Raw genomic sequence first — 23,395 nt, forward strand, 5'->3', positions numbered from 1 at the left:
GTGTTCAATTATAAACCTACTGATGTCTTGCCACAGTTTTCTTACATGCATACAATGCCAAAAAAGATGGGTGGTCAACTGTTTCATGGGTGGTCATTACAAAAGGAGCAATTTGAGTTGATGTTTTCCTTAAACTTCTTCATATAGTGGTTGGCAGGATAATATTTATGAATAATTTTAAAGGAAATTTCCTTAATTGTGTTAACAAGTAGGTATGTGTGTTACTATGAAAGATCTCACCTTGAACGCCTTAAAAACATCTACGTGTACATCATGCGTTCACGTCATGTACACGCCACACTTACGCATCATGTTAGTTTGATTGTCAATTTAGTTTATTATTAAATATATTACCATGAACACCTTACAAACGTCTACAAGTTCATTATTTTGTGTATATATTTTTCATTGCCAGACTAATCTAATCAATTGAATTTGTCGATTTAGCTAGAATATGCATATCACCTTTAAAAAAATATATGGCTAGGTCTCTACTGTCGAGTTCAAAACAACTCTGAACTCGGCAATCAAGACAACTGGGAACTCAGAATCTTTTTTTAACTATAGGCTTATGAAAACATTCACTTTTAAATGTAAAGCAAGTGTCATTATCCCACGTAAAATAAGGTTGTTATAAATACTCCGCAATGTAGAATATTAGTGGCTATGCCTATAGCAACAAGACAGAAGCGGTATGGGTCTATTCATAGACCAAACATCTTAACAGATAAACACATTAGCTGTGTTCGAATACCCATACTAACATACTAAATTCATACTATTAGTTAAGTTTAGTATACTGTAAACCATTGGTATCATTTCAGTTGAGCGTACTAGCGCTTCGCCTGTCACCCGGAAGTCGATGCTGTTGCTATGCAACCTCTTGCTAGCTTGTTTGCGTAACAAATGACTAGCTAGACATTTCACGATTTCGGGTGTGTTCGTAAATTCAATCTAGAGTGCCAGAGTGAGCTCTGGGCGTTCGTAAATCCAAAATGTTGTCAGATAGAATTTACTAAATGGACTAAGTGTAAGCTCTCGGATCGCACACTGGACGCTCTGACCGAGTAGATTTTGATCTCAGCGTTCTGACCTCACAAAGGCAGTCAAGCACCCCCAGCTAACTGGCTAACATTGGCTAGCTACTTCCAGACACAAATGAGAGAACACTCTGACCATTTTACTCAACCTGGCAGAGCTGGTTAGGCTGATTTCATGTTATTCAGAGCTTTGGTGACTGTAACTGTGCTGCTGGCAACAATTTAATTACGCTTTTTTTGCTGACGTTTTCTGACACCCGCCATATTCAACGGGTGTGGAGCATACGCAAATCCATCAGTTATTCTGCACTCTGGCACACTCAGACGAGAATGCTCTGAAATCGAAGTTAATTCTGTCTATGTCCATTGAGATCGCAAAACGACTATACCACTTAGCTAAGAATTACGTGAATAATCAAGTCAATAAACGTTAATTAGTTAGATAGCACACAGTTAACACTGCCTGGCAAGTTCGATATATTAATAGGTAATAGGGCCTGCTCGCCTCCCTACCACTGAGGAAGTACAGCTCCTGCTCAGCCCAGTCAAAACTGTTCGCTGCTCTGGCCCCCCAATGGTGGAACAAACTCCCTCACGACGCCAGGACAGCGGAGTCAATCACCACCTTCCGGAGACACCTGAAACCCCACCTCTTTAAGGAATACCTAGGATAGGATAAGTAATCCCTCTCCCCCTTTAAGATTTAGATGCACTATTGTAAAGTGACTGTTCCACTCGATGTCATAAGGTGAATGCACCAATTTGTAAGTCGCTCTGAATAAGAGCGTCTGCTAAATGACTTAAATGTAAATGTAAATGCCTCAGCATGCATAGGAGTAGTCTACTTTGCCTGCTTGCAAATGTGTGCTAAAAGTGGGGATGTTTCATAGTATTTCTGATTATCTTAACTCACCACCCCAATTAACCATTTTATTATTTTATTTTTTACAGAAAACAACTGAACCACCACCATATATGCCTACACTCATAGATAAAAAAGGTGGTATCTAGAATCTAAAAGGATTATTCTGCTGTCCCCATATTAGAACACTTTAAAGAACCATTTTTTGTTACAGGTAGAATGCCTTCAGTGCCAAGGTTCCATTCCACAGAGGGTTCTATGTGGAACCCAAAGGGGTTCTCCTTTGGTGACAGCCAAATAACCCTGTTAGAACCCCTTTTTTGAAGTGTGTTCAACAAGTTCAACCTGTTCAGTTTACTCCATTTCATTCTGTACCCCAACACCTGTCTGGTATTCAAGATATCACCCAACATAGCACCAATACCTTGAACGTTTTTGTCAACCTCTGCTGACTTAAATAGCCATGTTTCAAGATCCTCCACCAGGGGTGACTGTAGCATCCTCAAACGGACAAAAAGGAGACACAAGAGGGCACTCCACCCTCATTTTAGATCCCATGGGGTCTTTATTTTCATACGCATTTATGGCATTTCAACATTGACACAGAGGGGCACATCACACTCACTTATTTTCTTGGAACTCCACACACGCACACACTACATTTCTCACATTTTAGGCATTCAGCTGAGGCCTTGGGTGGAACATGTTGCACTGAGATGAGCACAGACACAGTACAGTTCTTTTCAGTGTGGCGGAAAATTAGTTGAACAGGAGAAGAGGATGTGGTTGCTTGTGGAGGGAGAGCAGTGGGGGTGGTAGGTTGAAGAGCTGCAGTGAAGCTGATTAGTTGCTCTGGTTCATCACATCTTGACTAAAATAAAGATAGATTTAGCAATTAGTTTGACATTGCCATAGTTCAACAGCTGAAAAGCCAAAGACATTCAGTATTCACTAAATTAAGTAACCTACCCATCCCCATGTACAATTTAATTAATCAATGAAATAAATAATACTGTAGCACATTTAATGGCATTATTTTACATTTTTCTCCCCAATTTCGTGGTATCCAATTGTTAGTAGTTACTGTCTTGTCTAATCGCTACAACTCCCGTATGGGCTCGGGAGAGACGAAGGTCGAGAGCCATGTGTCCTCCGAAACACAACCCAACCAAGCCGCACTGCTTCTTAACACAGCGCGCATCCAACCCGGAAGCCAGCCGAACCAATATGTTGGAGAAAACACCGTACACCTAGCGACCTGGTCGGCGTGCACTGCGCCCGGCCCGCCACAGGAGTCGCTAGTGCGCGATGAGACAAAGATATCCCTACCGGCCTAACCCGGACGACACTAGGCCAATTGTGCGTCGCCACATGGACCTCCCGGTCGCGGCCGGCTGCGACAGAGCCTGGGCTCATTCAATGGCGTTACTATTGTAGACTATAGGCTACTCCTGTATCAACACTATATTAGGATACCGTTATGATTTCATTGGTCTTGTCGGCCATGATTTTAGGTCTTCAATGAAGTATGTTGTACCTCGTTTCCCACCTTCAGGGAAAAGTAGTTAATCATCCCCCATTCAATTCAGTTTGGGTGTGAATGTGTAGGCCTACTGACAGTGTATTACAATGTAAAATATGTATATATCCTATAGCACCACGTGTGTATATTTTCATTTAGAATTCACCCACATCAAATGACGTTATTATTGTACACTAGCCTACTACCCTATCAACACAGTAAATATTATTGCCTATCAATAATACGTTATCAACTCAGCAAAAAGTTATTATTTTCAAATAAACCAAAATTTCCTTATCAACACAGTAGGCCTAAATATTTCCTAACGATACCACAATTTAAATATACTTAATCCTCAATCAGATTAAGGACATCTTGGTCATTCTAGAAAATCGCTTCTAACGCTTGTAAATTATTTTATTTTTTAATCATGTCTGTGTCGCCGCCAAGCTCTCAAATACCATGCCCCTCTCGCACTCTTATGAATGGTCACTCATATCTGGATTCCTTTGGACGTCCCTACCCTAAACCCTAAACCATAACCTAACACTACACTTAACCCTTTTACATTTTTACTTGATTGAGGTAGAGACATCCCAAGGATTCTGAATAACATGGACCCTCTGGGAAATCCTATGAACTTGTCTATTCCACTGAAAGTCACAGAAACAACTACATTTAGTTACTTGAAGTAGGCTACTAGGAACTGGTAACAACACAGTCTGTGATTGGCCAACAATGTTTAGATCTGTATGCAGCGAGATAAGATACCATCCCATGAGGTGTTGAGGGAAAGCCAGATTGCCTATAGATTAGACATCATCTTTTTTTTCTTGAACCTTTATTTTTTCTTGAACCTTTATGAACCTTTAAGTCAGTTAAGAACAAATTATTATTTACAATGACGCCTACACCGGCCAAACCTGGATGGGACTATGGGACTCCCAATCACAGCCGGATGTGATACAGCCTGGATTCAAACCAGGGTGTCTGTAGTGACGCCTCTAGCACTGCGATGCAGTGCTTTAGACCACTGCGCCACTCAGGAGCCTTTTTGAGATTGTGCTTGTGATAACAGGAAATACGCATAGCTCAATGTGGCTACATCAGAATGTTGGCTTTCACGGGAAACACTGTATGTTTGTAACATTTATGGTTGAGATTCAATTCATATAAATATGAAGTATGCACCTTATGACCTGTCAGACATGTTAGTTTCACGTTCAATGGTAGGAGACAGCATCATTCCATTAACACGCAGGCATCCCTCAGACGTTAGTAAGGCATTGGTATCACGTCATGTCAGTCAGCCTAGGCTGAATTCTGGCCTGGATCACTCCCCATAGGTGTGTGTGTTGAGATAACACTGCAGCAGGTCGGCATAAGTCCACTATTGGCTGAGTCACTTGAGTGAGAGGAGCAGTGGCGACATGTCATTCAGCTCTGCCCCACCTGTTTTGAGCCCCACATTTTTTAGCTAAAACGTTTGGCATGTTATTCTGGCATTAATATGTGTCACATATTAGTTTGCAAAACAATGTAAAAATAAATCATTTATTTAATAAGGCCACGTACAAACATGGTCTATTTTTTGCTTTCTTGAGTAAGGCTGCTCCAAAATGCAAGGGTTTCAGCCTCGCTCAGTGCTTTCTGTGATGGTGAGGGAGCCAGCGGAAAATACAGAGTGTAGGGGTTGGTAATGTTCTCTAGTTGCACCGTGATTGGCTCAGTGTTCTGTCACTCATGGGGACACTACGTCACCACCAAATCTAATGGTAGAGCAAAATAATTAAAGCCCCTTGTTTGCTGCCATATAGTTACATTAGAAATTCCCATCCAAGAAGGCTCAAGGTCACTAGCCACAGATGCAATTATGTCAAATCACTTTATATGTACAGTAGCTTTGATTGGACTGATCATGTCAACATCATACTTTCAAAATGTTAGCCAGAAGTCATCATCATGAATCAAATCAACAATCTATTGGCAAATCCATTTTAATCCTTGTCAAATTAAGAAAAATAATGAAGAGAAATTATAGATAAAACATATGGACATAAACATTACAAAACAAGTTGGAAATCGCAAATTCAACAATGAGTGGTTTGGAAGGAATCAGGGGCTAACTGCAAGCATTGCAAAGCAATCACTAGCCTGCTATTCAGTGAAGGGCTGTGTGGTCACAAGTCTGTGTTTAAGGGTCTCTTTTCCAAGCTTAAAATGAAAAACATTCCACATTAGCCATGCTGTCAATCCAGCATGAGTTCTGCTACGCTCAAAACAACTGTTAATTAGGATCTGGGAAATCTGACTTCAGTTAGTTTAATTAAGACAACTGTGAAGTTCAGGAAAAAACGAGCTGCAACTGGGAAAATACGTTTTGAACGGTCATCCAACTCAGAATTGTAAGTCGGGAAATCGGGCCCCTTCCTAGAGCTATGAAATAAAGATCACTGACATCATCATGATTCGGCCTTGTTTTTTCAGAGTTCTCAGTTGTCTTGAAAGCACCTTAAATCCAGAGAATGCCACACTTTGATAACAAAGTTTGATGAAATCTTCCTGTTCAAGTGAGTACAACACAACAAGGTGAGTCCAAAAATGTATTGTGTGCTGCTGCATAAATGATGTCATACGCCAGGGAGATATGTATACTGTAGCTAAGAAAGTAATACTCTGTGTATGTTATGTAGTAAGCATTCAGTAGCCCATGTGCCTCAGCCAAAAAATTAGTATATTTTCCCCTCTTAATTTCGCTTACTGTTCTGACTTGCTGGTGCACATGTAACCTATAACCTGTTTTAGAGAAATGTAATTATTGAATGTTGTAAGAGCGTTCATTGTCTGCTTATACAGTATGCCCCTTTTATTTATCCCACAGTTCTGACTTGTTGTACAGGGATAATACTGTAAGAACAGCACATGTTCTGAATTCTGTTGCTGTATATTTCAAAAGTGCTGAACAAATAGCTATATTGACTATGGCCGTCCTAGCTCGCTCATTAATGTCTTAATCGAAATTACGGTTGGCCTCTTATCTGATCCTTATGCCATAGTTTGTATATCTCAATTGTCAGTAGAAACCACATTTGTTTAAGCAAGTCAGCCATATCAGCTATGTTTTTTTAAAGGCAGTAAATTAAGCTGAACTAACTGTTTCGCTGTCAGACCAAGCTCCGCTGATAGCCAGGTGTAGCAGTGGTAAGGTGTTGGGACTGCTGTTAGGTCCTAACAGTTTGTGGGGACCGTTTGTCACTGTTATAGTGAAATTAATGTATTGTTTAGTGTTGTGTTGTGTAGTGGCTTTGCTGGCATGCATCCCAAAACATTTGGGGGGTTTGCCCCACCAAGATTTACATGCTAACATCGCCACTGGAGAGGAGACAGAGTAGCAAGTGCACATGTTGTGATAACTTTTTGTCAGTTGTAGGTAGGCTATTTGTCATTATGGAGATAACTATTTTATTTTCCAAGCCTTTTTCCATAAAGCATATTAACATGTTAGAAGTAGCCTATTAATTTCTATGCCATTTTAGATTACTATAGTCATTGCAAATCAATTTGTGCCACTTGTGTAGCCTACCTGGAGCTGGCAAACTGATTTAATAAACCGTGTATAATTTCAGTTTATTGTTGTTTTGCCTTATTAATGGCCATGTTTAGTTCATTAAATTGGAAATTAACAAAGCTCTATCGCAATTGCCGATAATTTGTTAGAACACATTAGATTGATGGTAACAATCAGACAGATTAGGCTACAGGTAAAAAAAAATTACACTGGCTGTTGTTGACAAGAATATTAAGTTCATATAGCCAACACATTATTCATATTTAAATTAGTAATGGAAATTACGACCCCCATCCTCAGTAGCCTATTTCAACAGGCTATTGGAAACACTTCTTGAAATCTCCTTGCTATTCATGTTGAATAAATAAGTCTGTCAATTTGAACTAATCAAGCTGCTAAATCATTCAGTTTACATCTTGCCTAGGCTACAGTAAGCTATCTGAAATTAGATGTAGGCCTATCAGGGGCTATAGGCTACCTCCATCTAGCTAAGCAAACCATAGCAAATTACAATCATAAACCCAGATTTTAGACGCTCTGGATAAGAGCGTCTGCTAAATGATTTAAATGTAAATGTAAATGTAATTTTAGTCTATAGCCTATGCCTATTGAAATGACAAGTCAATCTCTCGCAAATGGGTCATTATAACTGTTTGTAGGCTTAACATCTGGCACATGAAGTCACAATTGCCAGAAAATGGCCCAACAATTGTTTTTTAAAAGTTCATCCAAGTGTTTCTTGCTCAGAGATTTCGAAATCCTCTGTCCAACTTTTATCACTCAAACTATCCTGTCGGATGTATCTATCAAAAGGGATTTCTTTACAATTATATACTAGGTTGTTCAAGCCATGAATGTTGATTGGCTGAAAGCTGTGGTATATCAGAGTTTGTGGTATATCAGACTGCATACCATGGGTATGACAAAACATGTATTGTTACTATTCTAATTATGTTGGTGACCAGTTTATAATAGCAATAAGGTATTTGCCACAATACCACGGCTAATGGCTGTATCCCTTTGCCTCATCCTTAAGAACAGCCATTAGCTGTAGTATATTGGCTATATACCATACCCCCTTGTGCCATATTGCTTAATCATAGCAGTCACACGGGTTAAATCGACATCAATTGATGGAAAATTATCTGGCGAGTTTAATAAGGGTGAATGATCTTTTATCTTGAGACATATTCAACTTCCTTTATAATCATAGCTGTAATTATTATTTTGATGAAAAACTCATTTTGATTCTAGCGTTGTTACGTTGATTAAGTTATGTTGATATTGCTTCTTTATTGGCTCGATAACGTTATGGGAAAGGATTTATTGTATAAATGTGGCATATCAGCACTTGCTGTGTAAAAAAAATTGTTGGCAAGTTTTCAGGCGTTTTGAATGGGTTATTTCGATGATCATTCGACAAGATATCTAAACAGGACCTGGCAACCCTGAATATCGACCTCATTACGTTAGTCCACGATTGCGCATTGACAATTTACCGCTGATGCAAGAAGTGTCGGCGAATTGAAGTGAGACTGGTCTTGGGATAAAAAAAAAACTTCCTAGATCGTTCTTGTTCTTTCCGCAAACATGTCAGGAGACGAAGTAAGTAATCACTTTTTTATCATGGTGTATATACTATTATCAGTATTGGTCGAGTAGAAGAAGATAAGCCAGTTAGTTACGTTAACGTTAGTGGCGATCGTTGTTGAATGACTTTGGCCTCAGCCTACAGTACAAGTCTTTCCCACCAGTATATCAGACAGCAGACCACTCACGCATGTTGAGCGCTTGGCTAGTGGGCTAACTAACTAATAAAACAATTAATCACATACTCAATTTAGTGACCGAATGTCAGCTATGCTAGGTAGCTAGCTGCAAGTCTATTCCTGTAGTTATTAAAGCTAACCATTTATTTAGGCTTGGGAAACTTGTGTTAGCTGTGTGTGTATGTCAATGTTTGTACACATTGTACCAGAACTAGTCTTAGACTGGAAATATAATGTAATGTATCAACAAACAGCTATTTTTCTTCAATCACACGGGGTCTAAGCTAATCATCACGGTCTAATTCTCCCATCAGATGATATTCGACCCCAACATGACCAAGAAGAAGAAGAAGAAGAAGAAGAAGCCTTTCATGCTGGAAGAAGAAGGTGGAGACGGAGTGGCAGAGGACACACAGCAGGTAGAGGCCAAGGAGGTGGAACCTGACGGTGGGGAGGACAGAGAGTTCGACCTGGACCTGGACCAGGACGAGGGAAGGAAGAAAGGTAGGAAGGCTCACACCTGACAAAGATCTCAAAGGTCTTTCCTCGAATTCTTTGGTCCTCTCCTTCCATCCTTGACTCACTTCCTACACAACATGTTGTCAGATGGAAGTGAGGAGAGGAAACAAGGAACAGAGGAAAGGTAATGTCCCAGTAGTGACCTTCTGCTCTTCTAGACCACTAATCTGTCATGACTGGAACGGAAGAGTAACTCAAGTGAGACCAGTATCAGAAGTGTTTGTTCAAATCTTTAGAGCAATCCGACGATCTTGATGACCTGAACTTTTTCAACCAGAAGAAAAAGAAGAAGAAGCCCAAGAAAGGGTTTGATAATGACATTGAGGAGGGGATACAGGTATGATATATACTGTGCATTCGGAAAGTATTCAGACCCCATCCTTTATTCCACATTTTGTTTACATTACAGCCATACTGAAAATGGATGAAATATTTTTTTTCCCTCATCAATCTACAAACAATACCCCATAATGACAAAGCGAAAACAGGTTTTAAGAAATGTTTGAATATGTCTCGAATAAAATAAAATAGAAATACCTTATTTACACAAGTATTCAGACCCTATGCTATGAGACTCGATATTGAGCTTTGGCGCATCCTGTTTTCATTGATCTTCCTTGAGATCTTTCTACAACTTAATTGGAGTCCACCTGTGGTAAATCCAATTGATTGGACATGATTTGGAAAGGCACACACCTGTCTATATAAGGTCCCATAGTTGACATGGCATGTCAGAGCAAAAACCAAGCCATGAGGTCAAAGGAATTGTCTGGAGAGCTCCGAGACAGGATTGTGTCAAGGCACAGATCAGGGGAAGGGTACCAAAACATTTCTGCTGCATTGAAGGTCCCCAAGAACACCTCCATAATTCTTTAATAAAATAAGTTTGGAACCACCAAAACTCTTCCTAGAGCTGGCTGTCCAACTAAACTGAGCAATCGGGGGAGAAGGGCCTTGGTCAGGGAGATGACCAAGAACCCGATGGTCACTCTGATTGCGCTCCAGAGTTCCTCTGTGGAGATGGGAGAACATTCCAGAAGAACAACCATCTCTGCAGCACTCCACCAATCAGGCCTTTATGGTAGTGGCCAGACGGAAGCTACTCCTCAGTAAAAGTCACATGACAGCCCGCTTGGAGTTTGCCAAAAGGACCTAAAGGACTCTGATGAGTCCATGAGAAACAAGATTTTCTGGTCTAATGAAACCAAGATTGAACTCTTTGGCCTGAATGCCAAGCGTCACATCTGGAGGAAACCTGGCACCATCACTATGGTGAAGCATGGTAGTGGCAGCATCATGCTGTGGGAATGTTTTTCTGCGGCAGGGACTGGGAGACTAGTCAGGATTGAGGGAAAGATGAACGGAGCAAGGTACAGAGAGATCCTTGATGAAAACCTGCTCCAGAGCACTCAGGACCTCAGACTGAGGCAAAGGTTCACATTCCAACAAGAAAATGACCCTAAAGCAGACAGCCAAGACAACTCAGGAGTGGCTTTAGGACAAGTCTAAATGTCCTTGAGTGGCACAGCCAGAGCCCGGACTTGAACCCATCGGACATCTCTGGAGAGACCTGAAAATAGCTATGCAGCGATGCTCCCCATCCAACCTGACAGAGCTTGAGAGGATCTGCAGAGAAGAATAGGAGAAACTCCCCAAATACATGTGTACCAAGCTTGTAGCATCATACGAGCCTGTTGTTACTAATTGTAATGTTACTAATTGTAATGTTACGGTGTACTGTTACTAATTGTAATGTTATGGTGTACTGTTACTAATTGTAATGTTACGGTGTACTGTTACTAATTGTAATGTTACGGTGTACTGTTACTAATTGTAATGTTACTAATTGTAATGTTACTAATTGTAATGTTATGGTGTACTGTTACTAATTGTAATGTTATGGTGTACTGTTACTAATTGTAATGTTACTAATTGTAATGTTACTAATTGTACTGTTACTAATTGTAATGTTACGGTGTACTGTTACTAATTGTAATGTTACGGTGTACTGTTACTAATTGTAATGTTACTAATTGTAATGTTATGGTGTACTGTTACTAATTGTAATGTTACGGTGTACTGTTACTAATTGTAATGTTACTAATTGTAATGTTATGGTGTACTGTTACTAATTGTAATGTTATGGTGTACTGTTACTAATTGTAATGTTACGGTACTGTTACTAATTGTACTGTTACTAATTGTACTGTTACTAATTGTAATGTTACGGTACTGTTACTAATTGTAATGTTACAGTACTGTTACTAATTGTGCTGTTACTAATTGTACTGTTACTAATTCTAATGTTATGGTGTACTGTTACTAATTGTAATGTTACTGTGTACTGTTACTAATTGTAATGTTACGGTACTGTTACTAATTGTACTGTTACTAATTGTACTGTTACGGTACTTCTACAAGACTGTGCCGGTGCTCAAGAAGCAGAACATTTGAGGTGCCAATACTCTGTACGGGACAGTACCAGTCCAATTGGACCGCTGGGGGTGTTCATTTCATTCGTTCAAGTCATTAATTAAAAAAAAAAAATCAAATCAACCCAACATCATCATCACCATTTAAGGGATAAGTATTTGTAAATTTGTAAGTCGCTCTGGATAAGAGCGTCTGCTAAATGACTTAAATGTAAATGTAAATATTATTTTTTTTTAAATTATACATTCCAAAAAAATATATATATATTTTTTTTTCTTTTTCATTATGGGGTATTGTGTGTAGATTGATGAGGGGGGGGAAAAAACAATTTAATACATTTTAGAATAAGGCTGTAACGTAACAAAATGTGGACAAAGTCAAGGGGTCTGAATACTTTCCGAATGCACTGTCATTTATGCTGTGTGTGTACCTGGAGTGGAGCCATGTCTATGGGAGCCATATTGACGTGATATCGAAGTTAACTGCCTTGTGTTTATTTCCAAGGCTTTGTTGCGGCACATTTATTTCTGAATCTCTACTTTGAGCTGAGACTTGTCTAGGGTTGCACTTTTTGGGGAATATTCAGAGGTGGAAACGTTCCGTGGGAATTAACGGGAATATATAGGAATTAAGGGAAATATATGCAAATGAATATTAATACCATTTAAATATAGATGTTTTTTTGCATTGGATATATTTACCATATTATATGGAGACAGAAACATAAACATTTGAACTTATCATAAGTATAAATAATTGCTTAATTGATTAAATCCTTCCAATAGAAATAAAATAAAAACTATTTATTTACGAATTTAACTTTAATTAAATGAGTTTACTCTTCAAATGGGATGATTTCACTGAACAACAAAAGAAAGGGAATATTGAATGATCCCCAATGATCCATCACATCTCCCAAAAATGTTTTCAACAAACATCTGTAAAATGATAGTGTAGAAACTAAAGATTTGGTTGTCTTCCCCTCAGGCTTCCATGTCTTCTCCCTGGACCTCCTCAATGTCCACCTCTTGAACATCAGAGTCTGAGGCCTCATCTTCACTGTCACTTTCCAACCTTATTGAGGATGGCTCGTTGTCAGGCTCAAAAAGCCTCAAATTTGCCCGGGTGGCCACCAATTTGTCAACCCTTGTATTGGTCAGCCTGTTGTGTGCTTTGGTGTGTGTTCCCAAACAAGGACCAGTTGCGCTCTGAAGTGGCTGATGTTGGTGGGATTTGGAGGATGGTGATGGCAACAGGGGAAAGAGCCTCAGATCCACAAAGTCCCTTCCACCAGGTGGCTGATGAGATACAGTTGCTTGCGAAAGTATCAAATCAAATCAAATTGTATTTGTCACATACACATGGTTAGCAGATGTTAATGCGAGCGTAGCGAAATGCTTGTGCTTCTACTTCCGACAATGCAGTAATAACCAACAAGTAATCTAACTAACAATTCCAAAACTACTGTCTTATACACAGTGTAAGGGGATAAAGAATATGTACATAAGGATATATGAATGAGTGATGGTACAGAGCAGCATAGGCAAGATACAGTAGATGGTATCGAGTAGAGTATATACATATGAGATGAGTATGTAAACAAAGTGGCATAGTTAAAGTGGCTAGTGATACATGTATTACATAAGGATGCAGTCGATGATATAGAGTACAGTATATACGTATGCATATGAGATGAATAATGTAGGGTAAGTAACATTATATAAGGTAGCATTGTTTAAAGTGGCTAGTGATATATTTACATCATTTCCCATCAATTCCCATTATTAAAGTGGCTGGAGTTGAGTCAGTGTCAGTGTGTTGGCAGCAGCCACTCAATCATTTAACATTTACATTTAAGTCATTTAGCAGACGCTCTTATCCAGAGCGACTTACAAATTTACAAATACTTATCCTTTAAATGGTGATGATGATGTTGGGTTGATTTGATTTTTTTTTTAATTAATGACTTGAACGAATGAAATGAACACCCCCAGCGGTCCAATTGGACTGGTACTGTCCCGTACAGAGTATTGGCACCTCAAATGTTCTGCTTCTTGAGCACCGGCACAGTCTTGTAGAAGTACCGTAACAGTACAATTAGTAACAGTACAATTAGTAACAGTACCGTAACATTACAATTAGTAACAGTACACCGTAACATTACAATTAGTAACAGTACACCATAACATTACAATTAGTAACAGTACAATTAGTAACAGCACAATTAGTAACAGTACTGTAACATTACAATTAGTAACAGTACAATTAGTAACAGTACAATTAGTAACAGTACCGTAACATTACAATTAGTAACAGTACAATTAGTAACAGTACCGTAACATTACAATTAGTAACAGTACAATTAGTAACAGTACCGTAACATTACAATTAGTAACAGTACAATTAGTAACAGTACTGTAACATTACAATTAGCAGTCTGATGGCTTTGAGATAGAAGCTGTTTTTCAGTCTCTCGGTCCCAGCTTTGATGTACCTGTACTGACCTTGCCTTCTGGATGATAGCGGGGTGAACAGGCAGTGGCTCGGGTGGTTGATGTCCTTGATGATCTTTATGGCCTTCCTGTAACATCGGGTGGTGTAGGTGTCCTGGAGGGCAGGTAGTTTGCCCCCGGTGATGCGTTGTGCAGACCTCACTACCCTCTGGAGAGCCTTACGGTTGAGGGCGGAGCAGTTGCCGTACCAGGCGGTGATACAGCCCACCAGGATTCTCTGGATTGTGCATCTGTAGAAGTTTGTGAGTGCTTTTGGTGACAAGCCGAATTTCTTCAGCCTCCTGAGGTTGAAGAGGCGCTGCTGCGCCTTCTTCACGATGCTGTCTGTGTGAGTGGACCAATTCAGTTTGTCTGTGATGTGTATGCCGAGGAACTTAAATCTTGCTACCCTCTCCACTACTGTTCCATCAATGTGGATAGGGGGGTGTTCCCTCTGCTGTTTCCTGAAGTCCACAATCATCTCCTTAGTTTTGTTGACGTTGAGTGTGAGGTTATTTTCCTGACACCACACTCCGAGGGCCCTCACCTCCTCCCTGTAGGCCGTCTCGTCGTTGTTGGTAATCAAGCCTACCACTGTTGTGTCGTCCGCAAACTTGATGATTGAGTTGGAGGCGTGCGTGGACACGCAGTCGTGGGTGAACAGGGAGTACAGGAGTGGGCTCAGAACGCACCCTTGTGGGGCCCCAGTGTTGAGAATCAGCGGGGAGGAGATGTTGTTGCCTACCCTCACCACCTGGGGACGGCCCGTCAGGAAGTCCAGTACCCAGTTGCACAGGGCGGGGCTTGGAGGGTACTATGGTGTTGAATGCCGAGCTGTAGTCGATGAACAGCATTCTCACACAGGTATTCCTCTTGTCCAGATGGGTTAGGGCAGTGTGCAGTGTGGTTGAGATTGCATCGTCTGTGGACCTATTTGGGCGGTAAGCAAATTGGAGTGGGTCTAGGGTGTCAGATAGGGTGGAGGTGATATGGTCCTTGACTAGTCTCTCAAAGCACTTCATGGTGACTGAAGTGAGTGCTACGGGGCGGTAGTCGTTTAGCTCAGTTACCTTAGCTTTCTTGGGAACAGGAACAATGGTGGCCCTCTTGAAGCATGTGGGAACAGCAGACTGGTATAGGGATTGATTGAATATGTCCGTAAACACACCCGGCCAGCTGGTCTGCGCATGCTCTGAGGGCGCGGCTGGGGATGCCGTCTGGGCCTGCAGCCTTGCGAGGGTTAACACGTTTAAATGTCTTACTCACCTCGGCTGCAGTGAAGGAGAGTCCACATGTTTTCGTTGCAGGCCATGTCAGTGGCACTGTATTGTCCTCAAAGCGGGCAAAAAAGTTATTTAGTCTGTCTGGGAGCAAGACATTCTGGTCCGTGACTGGGCTGGATTTCTTCTTGTAGTCCGTGATTGACTGTAGACCCTGCCACATGCCTCTTGTGTCTGAGCCGTTGAATTGAGATTCTACTTTGTCTCTGTACTGACGCTTAGCTTGTTTGATAGCCTTGCGGAGGGAATAGCTGCACTGTTTGTATTCGGTCATGTTACCAGTCACCTTTCCCTGATTAAAAGCAGTGGTTTGCGTTTTCAGTTTCACGCGAATGCTGTCATCAATCCACGGTTTCTGGTTAGGGAATGTTTTAATCGTTGCTATGGGAATGACATCTTCAACGCACGTTCTAATGAACTCGCACACCGAATCAGCGTATTCGTCAATATTGTTATCTGACGCAATACGAAACATATCCCAGTCCACGTGATGGAAGCCGTCTTGGAGTGTGGAGTCAGCTTGGTCGGACCAGCGTTGGACAGACCTCAGCGTGGGAGCCTCTTGTTTTAGTTTCTGTCTGTAGGCAGGGATCAACAAAATGGAGTCGTGGTCAGCTTTTCCGAAAGGGGGGCGGGGCAGGGCCTTATATGCGTCACGGAAGTCGCAGAGTAACATTGATCCAAGGTTTTTCCACCCCTGGTTGCGCAATATGCTGATAAAATTTAGGGAGTCTTGTTTTCAGATTAGCCTTGTTAAAATCCCCAGCTACAATGAATGCAGCCTCCGGATAAATGGATTCCAGTTTGCAAAGAGTCAAATAAAGTTCGTTCAGAGCCATCGATGTGTCTGCTTGGGGGGGGGGGTATATATGGCTGTGATTATTATCGAAGAGAATTCTCTTGGTAGATAATGCGGTCTCATTTGATTGTGAGGAATTCTAAATCAGGTGAACAGAAGGATTTGAGGTCCTGTATGTTTCTTTTATCATACCATGTCTCATTAGCCATAAGGCATACGCCCCCGCCCCTCTTCATACCAGAAAGATGTTTGTTTCTGTCGGCGCGATGCGTGGAGAAACCCACTGGCTGCACCGCCTCGGATAGTGTCTCTCCAGTGAGCCATATTTCCGTGAAGCAAAGAACGTTCCAGTCTCTGATGTCCCTCTGGAATGCTACCCTTGCTCGGATTTCATCACCTTGTTGTCAAGAGACTGGACATTGGCGAGAAGAATGCTAACGAGTGGTGCACGATGTGCCCCTCTCCGGAGTCTGACCAGAAGTCCGCCTCGTTTCCCTCTTTTTCGGAGTCGTTTTTTTGGGTCGCTGCATGGGATCCATTCCGTTGTCCTGTTTGAAAGGCAGAACACAGGATCTGCGTCGTGAAAAACATATTCTTGGTCGTACTGATGGTGAGTTGACGCTGATCTTATATTCAGTAGTTCTTCTCGACTGTATATAATGAAACCTGAGATGACCTGGGGTACTAATGTAAGAAATAACACGTAAAAAAAAAAATGCATAGTTTCCTAGGAACGCGAAGCGAGGCGGCCATCTCTGTCGGCGCCGGTATTCATCCCCCTAGGCATTTTTCCTATTTTGTTGCCTTACAACCTGGAATTAAAATGGATTTTTGGGGGGTTTGTATCATTCAAGAATCAAGAATTTCCCTGTATTTAGCTCCATCCATCATTCCTTCAATTCTGACCAGTTTCCCAGTCCCTGACAATGAAAAACATCCTGACAGCATCATGCTGCCACCACCATGCTTCACTGTGGGGATGGTGTTCTCGGGGTGAGGTGTTGGGTTTGCGTCAGACATAGCTTTTTCCTTGATGGCCAAAAAGCACAATTTTGGTCTCATCTGACCAGAGTACCTTCTTCCATATGTTTGGGGAGTCTCCCACATGCCTTTTGGCGAACACCAAGCGTGTTTGCTTATTTTTTTCTTTAAGCAATGGCTTAGATTGGTCCTATGGTCATATACTCCAATCTCCGCAGTGGAGCTTTGCAGCTCCTTCAGGGTTATCTTTGGTCTCATTGTTGCCTCTCTGATTAATGCCCTCCTTGCCTGGTCTGTGAGTTTTGTTGGGCAGCCTTCTCTTGGCAGGTTTGTTGTGGTGCCATATTCTTTCCATTTTTTAATAATGGATTTAATGGTGCTCCGTGGGATGTTCAAAGTTCCTCCCTGATCTGTACTTCTCCACAGCTTTGTTCCTGACCTATTTGGAGAGCTCCTTGATCTTCATGGTGCCGCTTGCTTGGTGGTGCCCCTTGTTTAGTGGGGTTGCAGACTCTGGGGCCTTTCAGAACAGGTGTATATATGTTATGCAGGTGAAGGAGGACCCAAACGCGACTTAACAGAAACAGAGTTTATTAATGCTCAAAACCGAATAACTGAAATCCTCTAGATAGTAGAGGGGAAAACAACTGGAGAAGCGGCCACAGACTGCAGGTCGCTTCGGGTAGGCGCAGGCCGTAGTCAACTGAGACACCTGCTCACACGCAGCGTCTGAAGAAGGCACAAAACACGACAGGACAGGGTGATACACAATCACGGCAAAAAACACGACAGGACAGGGCGAAACGCAATTACAGCATGGAATACAAAACAAGGAACCGATCACAAAGGAATAAATAGGGAGTCTAATCAGGGGAAAGGATCGGGAACAGGTGTGGAAAGACTAAATGATGATTAGGGAATAGGAACAGCTGGGAGCAGGAACGGAACGACAGAGAGAAGAGAGAGCGAGAGAGTGAGAGAGGGAGGGGGAGAGAGAAGGATAGAACCAAACAAGACCAGCAGAGGGAAACGAATAGCATGGGGAGCACAGGGACAAGACATGACAATGAATGACAAACATGACAATATATACTTAGATCATGTGACACTTAGATAGCACATAGGTGGACTTTATTTAACTAATTATGTGACTTCTGAAGGTAATTGGTTGCACCAGATCTTATTTAGGGGCATATGCACGCACCGGTTTGAGGTTTTTTGTTTTTGAGAAATTTTGAAACAAGTGCATTTTTAAATTTCACTTCACCAATTTGGACTATTTTGTGTGTATCCATTTCATGAAATCCAATTAAAAATCCATTTAAATTACAGGTTGTAATGCAACAAAATAGGGACAACGCCAAGGGGGATGAATACTTTTGCAAGGCACTGTATGTTGGCATGACTGCCATATTGCATCTCCATCCCAAAGACCTTGCTTGGAAGTATACTTTGCCAGACTGCCAAGAACGTTACTCTCATCCAGGCCAAGGTGGCAAGACACGGTAGTGATGACACCATAGGCCTTGTTGATCTCTACACCAGACAGGATGCTCTTGCCAGCATACTTGGAGTCCAACATGTATGCTGTGGCGTGTATGGGCTTGAAGCAGAAGTCTTCGCGCTTTTTATGTATTTCAGAACTGCTGTTTCTTTTGGAGCAACAGCGAAGTGGGTAGGGCAGTACAGATTTCTTATCTTAGCAGAGTCTGAACATCAGACAGGATGGCATTGTCTCCCCCGATCCGTGCAATGGCTACTGCTATAGGTTTCAGGAGTTTCAGGCTGCTTACCACTCTCTCCCAAAATACATCATCCAGGAGGACCCTCTTGATGGGGCTGTCCATATCGGCAGACTGTGATATGGCCATTTCTTGGAGAGACTCCTCCACCTCCAGGAGACTGTCAAACATGATGCAACACCACCCCAATGGGTGTTGCTGGGCAGCTTCAATGTGGTGAGGTAGATTGCTGCTATAACTGGATAACCCTTCATGTACCTAACCATTTCCTTGGCTCTCTTGTAGAATTGTATGCACTTGCCCAGATGATTCTGCATCTTTGTTGCATTCTTCACAAATGATTTGGCACAGTATTTGCAAATGTACACAGCTTTTCCTTCTAAACTCCGGACCCTTTGTTTCAATGATAATTCGAAAAAATCCAAATAACTTCACAGATCTTCATTGCAAAGGGTTTAAACACTGGTTCCCATGCTTGTTCAATGACCCAGAAACAATTAATGAACATGCACCTGTGGAACGGTTATTAAGACACTAGCAGCTTACAGACGGTAGGCAATTAAGCTCACAGTTATGAAAGCTTAGGACACTAAAGAGGCCTTTCTACTGACTCTGAAAAAAAACAAAAGAAAGATGCCCAGGGTCCCTGCTCATCTGCGTGAATGTGCCTTAGGCATGCTGCAAGGAGGCATGAGGACTGCAGATGTCCGTACTGTGAGTAAATTGCAATGTCCGTACTGTGAGACACCTAAGACAGTGCTACAGGGAGACAGGACGGACAGCTGAACGTCCTCGCAGTGGCAGACCACGTGTAACAACACCTGCACAGGATCAGTACATCCGAACATCACACCTGCGGGACAGGTACAGGATGGCAACAACAACTGCCCAAGTTACACCAGGAAGGCACAATCCCTCCATCAGTGCTCAGACTGGTCCTCACAAGACATCACCGGCAACAAGGGTTCCTATGGGCACAAACCCACCGTCGCTGGACCAGACAGGACTGGCAAAAAGTGCTCTTCACTGACAAGTCGCGGTTTTGTCTCACCAGGGGTGATGGTCGAATTCACGTTTATTGTTGAAGGAATGAGCATTATACCGAGGCCTGTACTCTGGAGAGGGATCGATTTGGAGGTGGAGGGTCCGTCACAGCATCATTGGACTGAGCTTGTTCAGCTGTGCGTTACAGTCAAGACATCCTTCTCCCTCATGTGGTACCCTTTCTGCAAGCTCATTCTGACATGACCCTCCAGCATGACAATGCCACCAGCCATACTGCTCGTTCTGTGCATGATTTCCTGCAAGACAGGAATGTCAGTGTTCTGCCATGGCCAGCGAAAAGCCCAGATCTCAATCCCATTGAGCACGTCTGGGACCTGTTGGATCGGATGGTGAGGGCTAGGGCCATTCCCCTCAGAAATGTACAGGTAACATCTCACAGCAAGAACTGGTAAATCTGGTGCAGTCCATGAGGAGGAGATGCACTGTAGTACTTAATGCAGCTGGTGGCCACATCACACCACATACTTTTGATTTTGAGCCCCCCCCCTTTGTTCAGGGACACATTATTCCATTTATGTTAGCCACATGTCTGTGGAACTTGTTCAGTTTATGTCTCAGTTGTTGAATCCTGTTATGTTCATACAAATATTTACACATGTTAAGTTTGCTGAAAATAAACACAGTTGACAGTGAGAGGATATTTCTTTTTTTGCTGAGTTTACTTTAGCTGCAGTGAAATGTCTCCCACATCAGATAGTGCCCATGGCATTTTCCTGTGAAGATGAAAAAAAACAATAAATACAATTCCATGTACAGATAAATAGTGAAGCAGTTGGATTAAAAAACGGATTTGTAAGATAAATGGTTTAAAATGAAATGTGTATGGAAACAGGTGAATTAACACTCAGTTAGCAGGCTCAAGCAAGCTAAAACCCACATGGTAGAAAGAACTAACTAGCAGAAATTGTTAACAAGTTAGAAATGATTTAAACACACTTTGCTGTAGGCTACTATTTACTAGTTAACAAACAATAATGTATGTCATATAAAATATATTCATCCCACCCAGTATTGTAATCAAAACTTACCAGAAAGCATGTAGTCCTTGGCTCAATATCTCATTAGTGTATAAGATCTTGAGAATCAGCTATACATGTGATGGAAGAATGCGCTGTGCATGCAGAGGGTTGCAATTCCATTGAATTGGCGATAGTTTAACCAAAATATCCCACAAAACCTAGAATTGCCTTATGTGTATCCCACAAAAAAGCTTCACTGTTATCAGCAACATTTTTAATGAATTTAAGCAAAATTCCCAGGCTAACTACCCTTGGAATCTTTCCGGGAAAATTCTGGAAATTTGCCTGAAAGTTTCCAACCCTTTGCAACCCTAGTCTTGTCACGTCTAATTACGTTTTGCTGACAGGTTCTCCGAATCTATTAAAAACAGGAGCTGAAAATTGAAGAAGAGCAGAGCAAGGCAGCGGAAGAGGACGACTTGGATCTTCAGTTGCCAGCAAAGAAAAAAAAGTCCAAGAAGGTTGACTTCCAGGAGGAAGGAGAGATACTTGAGAAGGACGATGGTATGGGATGGCATTTGACCTTGTAGTAATTATCCACTTAAGTGACTGACATTGTCTTGAGCGCTGTTGAGATTCTTGGGTAATGAAATGCGCTATGCAAATGAAATCTATTATTGATATTATTATTATTATTATTATTGAATGCTGATATCTGTCTTCTACTTTCCTTGCAATGAGTGTAATTGTATCCGTTAAAACATGACCATGTGGTGTTTTTGCTTGAGGCCTCGAGGACGATGAGGGGGGAAAAAATGATGGCATCTCATTCAGCTCCCAGTCTGGTCCGGCGTGGTTAGGGACAGACAGAGACTACACATATGATGAGGTAGGCCTATTTATTTTAATTCAGTTCAGATTATTTTAAATAATATTGCAAAGGGCATTTGGTTATATTGATTCAAAGGCATGCCCCAGCCTCAGGCTGTTGGTGCCTTCAATTCTAGTTGCGCCAGTTTGAGAAAGTCTGATGATCATATTTGTGATGTCCTCCTCAGCTGCTGAACCGTGTCTTCAACATCATGCGGGAGAAGAACCCTGACATGGTGGCCGGAGAGAAGAGAAAGTTTATTATGAAGCCCCCTCAGGTGGTCCGAGTGGGCACCAAGAAGACCTCGTTTGTCAACTTCACTGATATCTGTAAACTGTGAGTCAAACACGTCTACTTCATACATTCTACAGACTTTAGGGACTTGAGTTTCTACTTCCCACAGGAGAGCTACAGTATATGATGATTGAAGTGTGGAAGTGTTTCTAGTAGTACATTTGACTGCATTTAACTGTCAATTATTGTTCTCTGTAGGTTGCATCGTCAGCCAAAACATCTTCTGGCATTTTTATTGGCTGAGCTGGGGACAAGGTAAAGTGGCCTAGTATTATGGTTATTGCAGATTTCGCAGTAGAAATCTTCATATCCACACATCTGTTATTAAGTTCTGTTTTTATGAATGACTATTACATTTATTTTCTTTGCAGTGGCTCCATAGATGGAAATAATCAGCTTGTGATCAAAGGAAGATTTCAACAGAAACAGATTGAAAATGTCTTGAGAAGATATATTAGTACGTAGGAATATACAGGAATCCATATTACATTGGTATACTGGTGACCTAGAGCAAAATATGTAAAGAATAGTTGTAGAGGCATATCATTTAGTTATCCTTCACTTGTAGCTACTATAGACATATTTGCGTGCCTCATCTTGGCTTTGTGTTTGACTTGCAGAGGAATATGTGACGTGTCACACGTGTCGCTCCCCTGACACCATCCTACAAAAGGACACCCGTCTCTACTTCCTCCAGTGTGAGACCTGCCACTCGCGCTGCTCCGTGGCCAGCATCAAGACTGGCTTCCAGGCAGTCACGGGCAAGAGGGCACAGCTCCGTGCCAAAGCCAACTAAGGCCAACCCAACCCTGGCTTCTCCCTGTCTGACCCGCCGGAGCTTTGGATCCTCTTGATAACTGGACTTTTGTTTGGAGTCTGAGAGGGTTTGTTGTTGTCGCTGCATTATGTGAGAGAGAAACGCTACAAGCTCTGAGGATCGAAGTTCTTGCAGGTCATAAGGAGCAGTGCGCAGATGCATAAGGTTTCACAGGGAAACACCCAGTTTTCTCTTTTCTCAGCTGAGGGCAGATTCTTTCAGAGCTTCTCTATTCCCTCCAAGTGTGTCTTCTTCCCACATTTCTTCAATCGTATGTAGCCCACATATCGGATCATAAAGACAAAGCTGTTATGATAAAGTAATTGATATTGGCTTTCCTTTGGTTGAAGCATAGTGGGTGTGTAAACAAACATTTTAAAGA

General features: G+C 41.7%; 1 protein-coding gene across 1 annotated transcript; it reads left to right on the plus strand.

Annotated features, from left to right (window-relative positions):
• The first annotated feature begins 8,452 nt into the window (after nt 1–8,452).
• LOC124031751 (eukaryotic translation initiation factor 2 subunit 2-like) lies at nt 8,453–22,992 on the plus strand. The gene is made up of 9 exons (XM_046343377.1): nt 8,453–8,597; nt 9,076–9,265; nt 9,517–9,617; nt 21,463–21,595; nt 21,820–21,920; nt 22,090–22,238; nt 22,395–22,451; nt 22,568–22,653; nt 22,817–22,992. Exons 1-9 carry the CDS (start codon nt 8,583–8,585, stop codon nt 22,990–22,992), a joined length of 1,008 nt encoding a protein of 335 aa, XP_046199333.1. The 5' UTR covers nt 8,453–8,582.
• The last annotated feature ends 403 nt before the right edge of the window (nt 22,993–23,395 follow it).

Source organism: Oncorhynchus gorbuscha, linkage group LG03 (genome assembly GCF_021184085.1).
Source record: "Oncorhynchus gorbuscha isolate QuinsamMale2020 ecotype Even-year linkage group LG03, OgorEven_v1.0, whole genome shotgun sequence".
Taxonomy (NCBI): Eukaryota; Metazoa; Chordata; class Actinopteri; order Salmoniformes; family Salmonidae; genus Oncorhynchus; species Oncorhynchus gorbuscha.

Coding starts and splice junctions, on each gene's coding strand:
- LOC124031751 (XM_046343377.1), top strand. Junction 9,618..21,462: donor ACATTGAGGAGGGGATACAG/GTATGATATATA, acceptor TATTAAAAACAG/GAGCTGAAAATTGAAGAAGA. Junction 22,452..22,567: donor TTGGCTGAGCTGGGGACAAG/GTAAAGTGGCCT, acceptor TTTTCTTTGCAG/TGGCTCCATAGATGGAAATA.